This window comes from Plectropomus leopardus, chromosome 11, assembly GCF_026936395.1.
Source record: "Plectropomus leopardus strain MGB_pleo_1.0 chromosome 11, ASM2693639v1, whole genome shotgun sequence".
Taxonomy (NCBI): Eukaryota; Metazoa; Chordata; class Actinopteri; order Perciformes; family Serranidae; genus Plectropomus; species Plectropomus leopardus.
Genome location: NC_142186.1, coordinates 5,915,921 through 5,929,936, shown reverse-complemented (window position 1 = coordinate 5,929,936; position 14,016 = coordinate 5,915,921). Strand labels below are relative to the sequence as shown.

At 41.9% G+C, this 14,016-nt stretch overlaps 1 protein-coding gene across 4 annotated transcripts in view; it reads left to right on the top strand.

Annotated features, from left to right (window-relative positions):
• Positions 1-14,016, top strand: part of vps13b (vacuolar protein sorting 13 homolog B) — a 392,967-nt gene that overhangs the window by 333,497 nt on the left and 45,454 nt on the right. For all 4 annotated transcript variants that reach the window (XM_042490601.2, XM_042490600.2, XM_042490605.2 and 1 more), the window contains exons 48-52: positions 2,283-2,549; positions 5,257-5,340; positions 5,792-5,967; positions 8,834-9,004; positions 13,483-13,690. In XM_042490601.2, coding sequence (XP_042346535.2) covers positions 2,283-2,549; positions 5,257-5,340; positions 5,792-5,967; positions 8,834-9,004; positions 13,483-13,690 — 906 coding nt within the window. The remainder of the gene's footprint in view (positions 1-2,282; positions 2,550-5,256; positions 5,341-5,791; positions 5,968-8,833; positions 9,005-13,482; positions 13,691-14,016) is intronic.

The window sequence follows — 14,016 nt, the reverse complement described above, 5'->3', positions numbered from 1 at the left end:
TCTTATTCTGTGACTAGTCATTCACATTATGTAACGAGGGTTTTTATTTAAGTTAAATGCTTTTTTTTTTAAAAAAAAAAACTTGATTTAGAAAAACAAAATGATTCATATCATTTTGGCTATCCAGAATGCAAAATTTTGAAGCTCAATATCTCAAAACCACTCAGAACACAATTAGACCTCATTATTCTGAGGTGGCAATATGTCTGTCAACAGAGGAAGAAAAAGATGTGCAGCAAGGGAGTGCATTATGGTTATTGTGTGTGTGTGTGTGTGTGTGTGTGTGTGTGTGTGTGTGTGTGTGTGTGTGTGTGTGTGTGTGTGTGTGTGTGTCTGCGTCTGTGTCTGCGTCTGCATGTCTGCGTGTGTGTCTGTGTGTGTCTGTGTGTGTACATTACAGCTAGCTGCTGACATGAGCGTGTGTGTTTGTGTCTGTGAATGGATAGAAAGTAATGAATGATGGCAAGATTTCCCCCATTAGAGGCCAAGATCTTTCTCTCCAAGATCATTATCAGTGCCACAACCTGCACAACACACATGCAGCCCTTCACATGCAAACAGAAATGCACACACACACACACACACACACACACTCACAGAGAGTGGTGGAAGCAATCAATTCTGAGCACAATTAGATGTGTCAGTGCTAGATGAGAACTCCCTGGTGGCTGTGGCTTGGCTGTGTATGTGTGTGTATGTGTGTGTGTGTGGTGTGTGCTTGCATGTGCATATGTGTCCATAAACACAGAAATAACACATGTCCACTCAGTGTTGTGTGTGTGTGTGTGTGTGTGCACGTGTGTGTGTGTGTGTGTGTGTGCATACTGTATATGGAGTGATGGACAGTGACCTTGGAAAATGATCAGGCAGTGAGGAAGCAATCAGGCTACACAGAGCAACCCTCTGATAAAAACATACAGCAGCAGTGCAGCTATAGAGGCATCAGGACCTGGAAATCATTTTAGTAACAGTGAAAGTTAGATTTTAAGTTGGAATGCATTTCCCAGCACCAGTGACCTTTCAGTGGTGAAAAGTTGACCAATGATGACTTTCCCTATCACAGCTAAAAATGTGTAACGCATCCCCATTTCTCTTTTTTTCCTTTAGATTTCAATACGGAGTAAAACCTCACAGAGGGAAACTAGTTTGTTCCATAATAGAAATTCTGTTATGTTCCTAAAGACATCAGTGTGCTTCAACTGAGGTGTCTGTTAAACAGCATCTGAAACATTATACTCATGTAGCATTCTCAAAAAACACTACACCTCCTGAGTAGCAGTTTTTAATGAACATGCTGTTGTAGGTTTTTCTTTTTTTATTAACAATGATCAAGATCAGGAAGAGAATCATCAGAGAGAAAAGAGCTGTTTTATTAACATAGATCATTACATCTTGTGTTAGGCCAAGTGTTTAATCAGAGACACTGTTATGAATTATGTCATTCATGCATTCATTTCATTCATCAGCTGTAATCGTTTATCCGCTTAAGGGTCGCGGTGGTGCTGAAACCTATCCCAGCTTTCATTGGCCAAAAGGCAGGTACATCCTGGACAGGTCGCCAGAGTAACGCAGGACTGAAATGATATCACTGTTGTGTGAATTAAGTCTTTTAAAAATATTATATATATCCTTCAGATCATCTAATAGTAGAATAAAACCTGCTAAATGTGTTTAAAAAAGGATATTAACCCTCACAGACCAGAGACACTAGAGAGCTTCAGTGTGAGGCGCTGAGTGTGTACTTAAGGGTGGAAGGATATAGCCAGGATGAAAATGTTGCTAACAACTCAGTGCTTTAGAAGCACATAGGCGATTTGAAGAATGTTGTCAACAACTCAGTGCTTCAAAGGGGAATGAACATGAGTTTAAGCATGTGATGTGAGGTTTGGACAATTTTGACCACAACAATACCTAGACTTAAAAGGGCAAATTTTTGGATTTTGTCATTTAAATTTCCTATTTTTTCCACCAACATCCCACATAAACTGCTCCACTGAAATGGGTTCCTATGACCGTCAAAAACTGAAAAACATGCTTGAGATCAAGAGCTTAGAGAGTGTCAAACACTCATTTGTGTTTTGTTTGATTATAGCCAATCTTTCTGTTTGGTCATGGTCAGTGAACAAAGTATCTGAACTCTTGTTTTGGGAACATTATGGGGACAAGATCACAGGCAACGGGATAACTGTATTTAAGGCTCAGTGTCTGTTGCCTCCTACAGTGCATGAGATTAAATATTTTATTCCAATTTTGGCAATTCTCCCCTGTTACCTCCTGTCCAGGTAATAATCTGCGGGCGGCAGGTGATGTGCAGCTACCTGACTCAGGACATTGAGCTGCGGGTGGTGCAGCACTACGTGGGGCCCGACAGTCAGACGGTGGTCAGGGAACACTGTGACTGCCTAGAGGCTGGGGCCAAGCTGCCATCATATGTGTTGGAGGATGCCGAGATGACGGAGCTGTGTGTGAGGGCCAGAGGAGATGAAGACTGGTCTCAAGATGTTCAGCTGGAGAGGAGGGAAAAGGGCAACAGCAGCTCTGTTGTACAGGTACGGTAACACAAAGCCTGAGACTGTGGAGTCACTGCAGGACCTTTTAGGTAAATGTCACCACAAGTCAGCCACTGGAACTGATTTTCTTTTTCCTCTAAGGCTACATTAATTATCCCAAATGTCCTTTTTTGAAAAGACGAGTTTGATATTGATCAAACACAGACTGACGAACACATTGTGCGCACCACGACTTCCAACCAGCTCTCCAGCCACACACACGTTTGGAGCTGGTGACTGGACCACCAACTGTGACCGTATCCGCTTCTCCTGGGTGGCCACAGTGGCAGAGCTTCCACGCTGCTACTCACAGTTAGAGAACAGATTGAGATCTTTCCCTCAGATAGGCTTACAAAGGAACTCCAACGCATAACCCAACCATGTTGAGAGGCAGAAAATACAATTTATGCTCTCTCAAAACAACACAAACCATAGACAGGAAACACTAGCTGATATGTGGGCACAGGGAAAGGCTTTGAAGGCACTTTCACACCGCTGGATTAGCGCCAGGAGATCACTCCTTCACTCCATCCCTGTTGTTCTTGCTCTTTTCTATGTTTTCCTTGTTCCCTGTCTTTGCCTGTCCCTTTCTCTTTTGTTTGCTTCCTTTACGAGTCCCATGCTGTTAACAGCTAGCCATCGTTCAGCTCCAGCTTCTGTGTGCGGCTCTGAACATCCCTGACTCCACTCCAACCTCCACTGTTATCTCTTCTCCTCAGATCAGCCATTCATTTCACATATGGAGGGTTGGCTCCAAATGAGAGAGCTGCCTGGACTAGTAGCCGGGTCCTTAGATCTCTCTATCTGTGTCTGTCTCCTGCTATTTCACTCTCTCGTTTCCTCCCTTTCTTTTACTCTCTCGCCCACACACTGGCTCGCTCATCTGTCTTGTAGTTAACTCCTCTTCTTTATTTACTTCATCCTCTGGCATGCAGCTTGTCCACCTGTTCCACCCTCTAACTCTCTCCCCTGTCCACGTCTGTCTCTCTTCTCATCTGTCTCCTGATTATCTGTATCAGTAATCCATCTGAAGTAACTCCTCTCCCTAGTATCTCACCCTCCTCCCCCTAACTCTTATTTTCAACATCTTTTTTTTTGTTCTTGTCCTTTGGTTTTAACAAAGTACAGAAGGTCGTGTTGACCTTATCCCAGCAGTGAGTGTTTTTGGTGAATCAGGCCTGAAGAGTGTCTGTTTTTCAAAGTTTCACTCCCTCAGCGCAACAGGGCTGTTTTGCAAGGCCCACATTAAAAGTAAATGTTCGCTCTGTCTCTTCGCTCCGCTGTGCCGTCCCCACTAGTACATGAAGTCCCCAGGCTGTCATAAAGTAGACCACTTGTAATGTGCCTTGGCATCCCAAGGCTGTAATGAGGAGCGAGGAGTGAACGGGACAAACACCAGTGACACATTAGGAGTGCTCAGCCTTCGGTGGGCACATTCTCAGGCTTTAAATCTTGCTAAGATTTAACTGCCTGTAATGGCCCATTATCTGGCACTAACAGTTGTCAGTCGCCTCAGCCATGATATTGTGTTGCAGGGCTTTAGGGAGACTTAACTTTTAACTACTGGAAGAAGCCAAGAAACAAAATTTTTTAGGACAAAACATGATAATGCGTTACTGATGGAGGCAATAAACATTCTGTCAGAGAGTGAGAGGCAGTAGAGACATTTCAAGTCATCAGATGCCCTATCCTTTTTTTTTCATTGTAACCACAAACAAACACATTCAAGTTTCCCTAGAGTGTCATTCATTTTCCTGTTAACCCTTTGCGATAAAGGATGAGGTGTACTGAAAACTCCACATTCTGCCAAGTAAAGTGTCGTTTCTAGGGCTGAGAATCACAGACTTTCTTATAAAATGATGCTATCTGGATACATTTCCCATGAAAACCATGCTACTGTATCATAACACAGTGATTCTGCGATACTTGGTACATTTCAAGACAACCATCTACAATACATTATGATGTCTGCATGACTGAAGAGAAAAAATACCCCTAAAACGGAAAAAATTGAATAAAAAGTGTATTTTTGTATTGTTTTTATTTTTTACATTGTGGTGTCACTTTCACTGAGTTTGACAACTATGAAACAAGGTACAAATTGTGCATAAAGTCTTAGCCTCTTTAACAGACACACATTGTAGACTGACTTACAGTTATGGTAGTGATAGCAATGACCCTGATGACGAATCAGGTGGCTTTGCGAGGTCCTTGTGTTGTCTGAGTACTTTACTTTCACAAAACAGTTCTTGCATATCTCTGAGTCTTCCTCAGTTTTGTTTGTCCCATCTGCGTGTAAACAAAATCAACTTTCGACTTGAAAGATGACAGAACCTCTCTTATTTGTTTTCCTCTGCTGTCGGCACTGTCAGCCATTGTACCCCAGCAAGTTTCTTCTTAATTAATTTGCGTTCACTTCCCCTCATTCATTTGATAAGCACCTTCATGAAAACGATGACTCTGATAAGTTATAATGGCAGGGGATTCAGTTTAGAGCATTTGAATGTTTTATTAAAAATATTGATGTCTGGCACCAGCCTATTTATAACATATTGCAAGAGGAAGTAATACAAAATATGACCATATCGATATTTTGTCCTGCTCCTAGTGAGTTTATTAAAAATATATTTCATTAAAAAGTTTTAAATTGGTCAGTTGGATTTTTAAGTAATGAGACTACAGTAACAGCCAGTTTGTCTCTTTTTAGGTGCCGTGCTCTAGTGGTTCTCTGCTCTATGTTTGGTGCACTCTGATCACACTTGAACCTGACTCTCACATGCAGCAGAGAGTGGTGAGTATCCCTGCACACACATACTTGTGTTAATTTCCATATTTTGACACAAAGTTGTGGATGTTTCCTGATACTGTATCATTACTATATTTATAGGATTCTCCAGCTCTTGCCAGGTAGTGAGATAAATATGTTATTGATTGTTACACACCACCCAAGCATTGCATACACATGTTCACTCTGATGGTATAATTAGACATAAAATGATAACAGAGCCTGGTTTGGTTGTTTTCTACCTAATCTGTACTGTTGTTCCTTCATTTTCTGCTTTATTTAGAACCTAGTGTATTTTATTTTAGCTAGATTTTATTGATCAGTCCAAAATAAGTAAAATGGGAGCTGAATTATAGAAGATCAGCTAACTATACCTGTCAGTGTAATTCTGTACAGTCTATGTATTTGTGCATTGTCTTATTGATAATTGTATTAATCTGTGTTAATCCTATTTCAGGTAGTATTCAGTCCACTGTTTGTCATGAGGAGTCACTTGCCAGATCCAGTAATCGTCCACATAGAGAAGAGGAGTCTAGGACTCAGAGAGAGTCAGCTGATACACGGCCAGGGCCAGCAGGAGCCCCTGTTAAACACTGAGTCCGACCTCACACACCACCTCACTTTCCAGGCCAGGTAAGAAAAAAAACATTCAAAACCTATGAACTAATATCTGTTTCAGCTTCGACACATTTAAAACATCAAGTGCCAACATTTGCAGTATTTTAACACCCTTAAAAAGGCAAGATAGGTTTACTGTGTAAAAAAAAAATAGCAATCTTACCTGCAAGACCAAGAACATAACACAACTCAGAATCTGTTCTCAAGACTGAGACAGACCTCCACCTGCTACTTCATCTTTGGCAGTCCTTCTGTTTCCATTCTTACTATTTGCTCATGACCCAGGTGTTTGCCAATCATCAGGAAGATGAAATGTAGTTCTTTCAGTCTGGTGTTATATTATGTCATCAATAACCAGCTCATACTGCTGCAAAGGGCAGAGTCTGACTCTGGTCATCTGTCATGGGGTTTTTTTTTATGCCTCAATTTACCCGAGACAGAGAGACACTTACTTAAGATTCCCTCACACCACATTCTGATTTCTGTGAGCCAACATGAAGACATGATCCAGGGGAATCCAGGCACATTTCAAGAGGAATGGGAAGCCAGCTTGGCAGCTGCAGAGACACTGCTCCAATTCCAACATGTCAGGTTGGACCATAATTACACCTCATTTAGAAGCGGGACCTAACAGAGAGCAGGTTTTTGGCCCCATATTGGCTACATATTTGTCCATGTGTGGAAGGCATTGTATGTGTCAATGCACACATGTTTGCGTGGGTGGATGTACGCACACATGTCCTCAGAGCTATGTGTGGTCCGTGTCTGTCACTGTCTTAGTTGTCGGTGTGCCAGTGGAAGTGTGACAGTCGCCACTTCATCATGGGCAGAGCCTGTCACATACATCACTACTGCGCCTGTTCCTCTGTCCCAGTTTGTCAGCGTGTGTTCACACTTTCTCATATTGTCCATATCCTCTTTAAGAGACAGTTATACATACAGTTTATCATTGCAGGCTCCACTAAGCTCAATCACTTGTCAAACTGTTTAGCTCCATCAACGTATGCCCATAAAAGAATTGCAATATATCTGTAATTCATCTGTAGGTTATAGAGTCTAATAAAATCACCATGTTGTGTCATGTCACAACATATAAATGCTTTAGTCCAGAGTGTCTTTCAGTAACATGAGTGTTTATGTTTCAGTATGGGTGGCCCCGGGGGAAATAGCTACCACATGTACATACTGTATTGTTGTTCCTACTGTATTTGTTATCTTTATATCTGTAATCTATGTTGTTTTATGCGAATCCATGAAAGAAAAATCACCCCTTTGGTAGCAGCTAGTGGTGATCTAAATAAACAGAATAAACGTTGAGTGTAATTGACTCCCCCTGAGAGAATCTTTTTTTTTGTTGTTGCCGTAACCGTTGTGTGTTTAGATATCTGGTCACAAAGTTTGTTTTGATTTCAGCTGCCATCAAGGAACCACAGTGGCCATACAGTGACTGGGAATATATTTGGCCCCCGTTGTCGGAGATAAATCCTTTTCATGCGCACGAAAAACCCAGCTCAGAAACAACTAAGTGTCTTGTCTCTCTGGATTGCGACCACAATGCTCCTTGTGTTTACAATCCGTCCCCTGCCTCTCACCGCACAAACTTACATACCCCCCCAACTCAATCCATCCTTCATCCCTCTCCATCCTCAAAAACACACACTACAAGCCACAACTGTAAATGCACCTTCACTGACATACACATACATAACAAAGGCACACAAGCCACCCCCACCCCCACTCCCAGCCGCCACCCACCCAACCCCCAGAACCTCTACAACGGATCCAATCTTGAATGTTCGCTGGTCAACGGCTCGTCTTTCCTTCCTGTAATTACACATAGTTGTGGGCTCTAATGGACGAGGTAGAGAGCAGAGCTGCGGTCTGCGACACAAGAGACACAGACAAGTCTCAACCAGAGCGGTTATGTCCTGCTCTCCTCATACTAGCCACCACATTAGAAAGAAGGGGTTACAATCAGAAGCCTTTTTCAGTTTCCCCCCCTCAGGAACCGCTTTGGATGAAAAGCTTCCTGTCAACACCTTGTCCCTCTCCTCTGTCTTGCCCCAGATCCATAAGCAATAGCCCCCGTGCTCCTTTTATAGCACAATGAGCTCTATTAATAAACCACCGCTCTGGGGTAAGGGGGCTGCTTTGTTTTAGCCAAGTGGAACTGGATGCTGCCGAGAGAAAGAGAAGAAGCTATTAGAGTTTGGATTTCTTTTTCTTCTTGTTGCAAAGCCATAATTGACCAGTGTCTGGGGCTGAGGTATCCAATAGGATTATTTACTGCTGTTAAGCTTCTTCTATGATCTTAGTGAATTAGTGTTTGTAAGGCAAGACTTCAGGTCAGGGGGAAAAATCCAAAACAAAAGGCAGATTCAAGTGTCTCTGAGGTTTCGGGGTAAAAGCCGAGTTTAGCTGGAGGTCACTTTAATTGGTCTGAACAGAACAATGAGAATAGTCAGCTGCTGTCAAGAGATGTCTTGTTCTATAGTGGAATAAAAAAATATGTTTGAATTGATTCTGGCGTTGAATAAGTAAACATGCCTCCAAGCCAGATTTGCTAACAAAATATACACCAGTGGTTCACATGCATGTGCCTTTATGACCTTATGAGTATATAGGTTTTCATTTCAAGCAATCAGTTATCACACCATCCACCACAGAGGAAGAGATAATCAAGATAAGTGAAATCAGCTGGTACAGTGCCTGCTTGGCAAGAGGATCTACAGAGTGTTGGTTAAAGATAGAACATGTTTGAGAATCACTGAGGATATACATGTACTGCGAGGTATCTATTTCAAATACAAATAAATACATAACTCATGCTCATGTATGTGTTGTTAGAGAAATCTGAAGTGATTTGTGCTCTGTCTTTCAGGGAGGACGAAGATGCTTCCCACTGTGCTGTACCAATCTCCTCCAGCCTCATCAAGCAGATAGTTAACAAGAATGGAAATGAGGAAAACCTGGAACACATCTTGGCCGACTTCTATGGTCCGAAGACCTCCACTGGGCCACCATGGCCCTACGCCACCAAGGATGCTGACAGGTACTCCACAATCTGCCACCCACACACTACATTACTATGCAAGTGATTTCACTGTCGCTGACAAATTTCCAACATTGGGATAAGTTTTATCTCAGTTGGTGCACGCTCCTCTTACCTCAATGGCCCCGAGTCTTATTCTCTTCTCGACGTTCAGACAAAATCAAACAACTTTAATGTTATCTTAAGTTTATAATCTTGGCTCATGCAAATAGTAAAGTTCAATGAAATAAACATTGTCAACAATCAATAGCTGCGCTCTCTTTAGCAACAAATAGGAAGCAGAAAATCAGGTAGACAGTAAACATGGAGGGGACTCCAGGGAGTTGAACATCTCTGTTTTTTTGTATTGTGGAAAAGGAGAAAAAACTGGTAGAACTGTCAAGAAATGTCAATTTTTGAAATCTCTCATTCAACCCTCTAAAGCACAGCTAATCAACAGAAGTTGGGAGCGAGTGAAGTGACAACAAAATACAGTTTATCTTGAAGTATTATATTGTTGCAGAATTGACAAGAATACTGTTGTCTGTCTTGTGTTCCTAGAATTGTGGTTTTGGTTACACTTAAGGAAACATAAACATGCCATATTTCTTAAAGGGAGTTTGGTGTGATACAAGCGGAGTGCAAAAAGTAATGCCCCCCACTCAATTGCAAGCAGAGATTTTTTTTTTAAATTGTTAAAATTTGATACATTTCTGTATGGATCTTCTTGAGACTCACATAAAAAAATGTTGTTTTCAGGAATTTCAGTCCTGCAGTAAAGTTCAACATGGCCACTGCTCTTGAGGCGCATCACAGGCAAAGAGCTGTCATAGAATTGGCCATTTTGAATTTTGCTGCTGGACCTTCCCGAAAACATCAATTTCTGTAGGAAAAATCAAGAAGACCCATGCAGAAATGTTATGATGTCGATCCAGGTCATAAAGAGTTAAAGTATTTTCAAAGTCTTCTGGCGTATTGTAGGTAAACATTGTTGCCTGTCTTGCTCTGCGATTGTAAGAAATGCAGTTTTGTGCTTTTACTTTCAAGATTACCACTGATTGTCTTTTTTAATCTGAATCCTAAGGAGCTCATATGCAGGTCCAAGCACCTGGGTAGGATAAATAAGTTGAATCAAGGCAAGGATCGAGAAATAATGGCACATAAAGCAAGTTGTGATCCAGATTCACACTCAACACAAACACGAGCGCTGGAGCTCTCATCCCCCCGAGGCAACATGACACCTTCTGATCCTTTGGAATAAGTCAACATGTGTAAATCTTTTTCATCTTTATTATAGCACTTCTGTGGAAAGTATTAAATCTTACTGGTACATTTCATAACACAAATTTCTTTAAGACCCACCAGAGTATTTTTCTAATAGTAGGCTTCGTACTGCATCAATCCTCAAAACACAAAGTTGTGCAAGCGAGCTCTTTAATGAGGGAGGCTTGTCTTTAGTGCTGACTCTTTGTTCACATAATAAAACAGTTAACTGCAAAGACAATGCAGAGCCATGCATCAGAAGTTAGCAGGGATCCCACTGCCGTCTCCACAGACCGGAGATTTAGGCTGTCACTCCGTCACAGTCCCACTTTCTCACACAAGTCACAGGGCCTTGCATCCAGTTAAAAGTTGGCACAGCTTTGCAGAGCACACAGTGTGTATTCTGTGTAGATGTGTGCACGTGTGTGTGTATCTGTGGCCTCGTGCATGAGGGTACATACACAATGGGGCAGCCCGCACATGTGAATTTGTCCACAAATGTCACTCTGGGAATCATCTTTTGTCACAAAGCAATCACATGTTGATAGCAGCGGAAAAAAAGACGCAGCCACATGCTCTCCCACATGCTCCCACAAAGAGCCTGATCTGCTGGACATGTGGGCCATATGTCTGCCTGTGGTTGCCCACGTTTCTCTGCTCTCTATACATACCCAAACATGCACACAAATCATTGCCCAGCACATGTGTACACACACTCACAACACTGTTACATATACACATCGCTCACCTTTAAATGTCACATACGCTGTGTCTCAGTGGACGGTTGCTATGTGGCGGTTTGGTGTCGGGTTTCTCTGTCAGCCAGCCCTTTTTCTTTCTGGCGATCCACTCCTGCGAGACAAAAGCCCAAAGGCCAGAGCGCACTGCCTATCATGGAAGTGGCTGTTTGTCTGAAAACCAAAAAATCTGCTACTTTATCTTCAAGAGAATGAGGGAAAAATTATATAAGAAAATGGGAAGAAAGTGTCATTAGAGGATTAATAGCACTGATTGTTATCCCTAAACACACTCAGAACTTGGACAGCAAGTGAAAGCCACAGTTTAACTTGTATATTTTCCCTTCATGTTGATAACAGTGGTACAGTTTGCTGTTTTGGAAACAGGGTTTAGTCTATCTGGCACAGTGAAGAAACCAAACCAACTGAACTCCCTGGCAGGGAGTGTGTAAATATTGTGTCTTAACAGGGCAGAGGAAGTTGAAAGTGGTAAAAGTTATTTTTCTTTCTCTGTTGGATTTTTAATGGCAGAGAGACACCTCCACAATCATTAAACAAACATCTTGTAGTGGTTGGGGTTAGAGTAAGCTCTAGCTGCAGGCTGTGTGTGGGTGTGTGTATGTGTATGTGTATGTGTGTGTGGGTGTGGGTGTGGGTGTGGGTGTGGGTGTGTGTGGGTGGGTGTGTGAGTTCGGAGCAGTGTGCTTCTCAAAATTCACACTTCTAAAACCCTCGACTCCAGAGTTGGCAGGTTTTGACAGAAGCTGCAGAGCAGATTTCTTTCAATTACCTTTTAGTGAGCTCTGTAATGTGATTTATGAGCCCTGCACTTTGCTGCCCTCACCCTCAAGGTCAATGTCCTATGTAACCGCACACACACACACACAGCACAAAATGTGGAAAAAAAAGGTAACTTCAGTGCTTGTTTTAGTCCCATTTCGCAGCAGGGAGACATTGGGTGTGTGACAAGTTCGCAATGGCAGGTTGGTAGGTTAAACAGAGTCGAAGGCGGCCTTGAGGGAGAGGGAAGACCGGGTCGCCTTTGATGGCTTTGAACTCGAGAGTAAGCCTGAGAGAACTGTTTGTTTGGCTCTCTTCTGGCACTGCGCTGTTTAGGGTTCACAAGACCATGATTACCGTGAAATGACTGCTGTGTCAGTACATTGGTGGAAAAATGGTTGTGTGTTTCTGTCTGTTTGTCTCCACATGCCCATGTGTGTTCCCAGATGCCTTGTCAACTGTTCCCTGTATCTGTTTGTATTGCACAACGTGTCTGCGGACCTTTTTCTTTCTATGTGTTTGTTTAGCGTGTTATTGGTCTGCATAATATAACAGTACTGTTTGTTTATATACATATACACATTTCACTCCCTGTTTAGGGCTGCACACTGCTTTATTTTTGGCACATGTCCACAGCTCAATTACATGAGCAGACAGGACAAATAATGTCCTTAAACTGAGTAATCTTAGCATAAATTACTTTTATTACCAAGCTGACAATAATGGTTGTTTATCAATACTGCATTATAGGTAGCTGTGTGTCTGTCTCTTTGTCTATATATATGTCATTATAGCTATGGGTCTAGTGTGATGTGTTTACACTCCAAGCACATACAGCCTTACTGCAGTTGCCTAAATGAGAAACAAGCTCACAACAGTAGAAATTCAGCACATGTGGCTGCTTGTCTGTAATCTTGTCAGTCCACTGGATAGACTGATGTTGTGCAAGGCATCAACAGCTGTAAGGATTCATGTTTTATTCCCAAAACGTCACCTTTGAGTTAAGTATATACATGATTTTTACTTTTCAGACCCATGCTTCCACTGGTTTGCTGCCAGTATATTATTCTCATATAGATGGTAAATGGACTGCACTTGTAAAGTGCTTTTCTAGTGTTATTGGCCACTCAAAGCACTTTCGCACTACATGTCACATTCACCCATTCACCCCACACACACATTCACACACTGTTGGCTGAGCCGACCATACATGGTGCCACCTGCTACCATTCATACGCACTCACACTCAGAGGACACAGCATCAGGAACAGTCATCTTTCCTGGGACTTCCCTTGCCAGATAAATGACCATGTGCTCCAGATTCCATGCATTTAGTTTGTAACATAGGCTTTCTTTGAAAAATGTATTGTCTTCAATCTTAAATCAAGATAATGATGTCATCAGTTATTTTCTTACTTAAAAAGTCACCCTCCACAGCCACAGAAGAAGGTAGATTTATTTAGTCATTTTTTTAAACAAAGTTTTAAAAAATAACTTGATCTTGATCTTGCTATATCTTTGGAGTTGAAGGATGGGTTGATTAAAATAAGAAGCTACAATGAAAATTCCATCTGGTTATATTGTATTGGTTAATAATATACAACTGTTTTCCAGTTGTATATACTGAATATCTATCAATGGGTCACTGTAGTGGAATGTAATTCCTATAATCTGATGCTATTGGAATGATTTATATAATAACATGGTTTCTCCCCACAGATCAGTGCTGGAGCCCCTCGCCCAGTGGGACAGTCCCATGCAGGTCAAGTTATCCTGCTGGAAGTCTGGTCTCAACACTCTGCTGGTGGAGTTGCTGCCCTGGGCCCTGCTGGCCAACCACTCCCAATGGGACCTCTGGCTTTTTGAGGGAGAGACTATTGTGCTGCAGATACCAGCCGGCAAGGTCATTATACCACCCAACTTCAAGGTACAGTGCCAACTACAGTTTACACATCCTTAAAGATACAGATTATATAGAGAACATTCAAAATGTTGCAGCAGGGGTAAAGTTATCCTGACTTTCAGTCTTAAATTCACCTTTCCATGGACATCCCTTGCCAGATAAATGCCCATGTCTTTCAAACCCCATGCCTTTAGTTTGTAAACATAGGCTTCCTTTAAAAAACTTGTTGACTTCAAGCTTAAATTGAGATAATGATGTCATCACAATTATTTTCTCAGACTTTAAAAATCTCCCTCTATAGCCACAGATGATAATATACAACTGTTTTCCAGGCTGAGTAGTAATCCTTA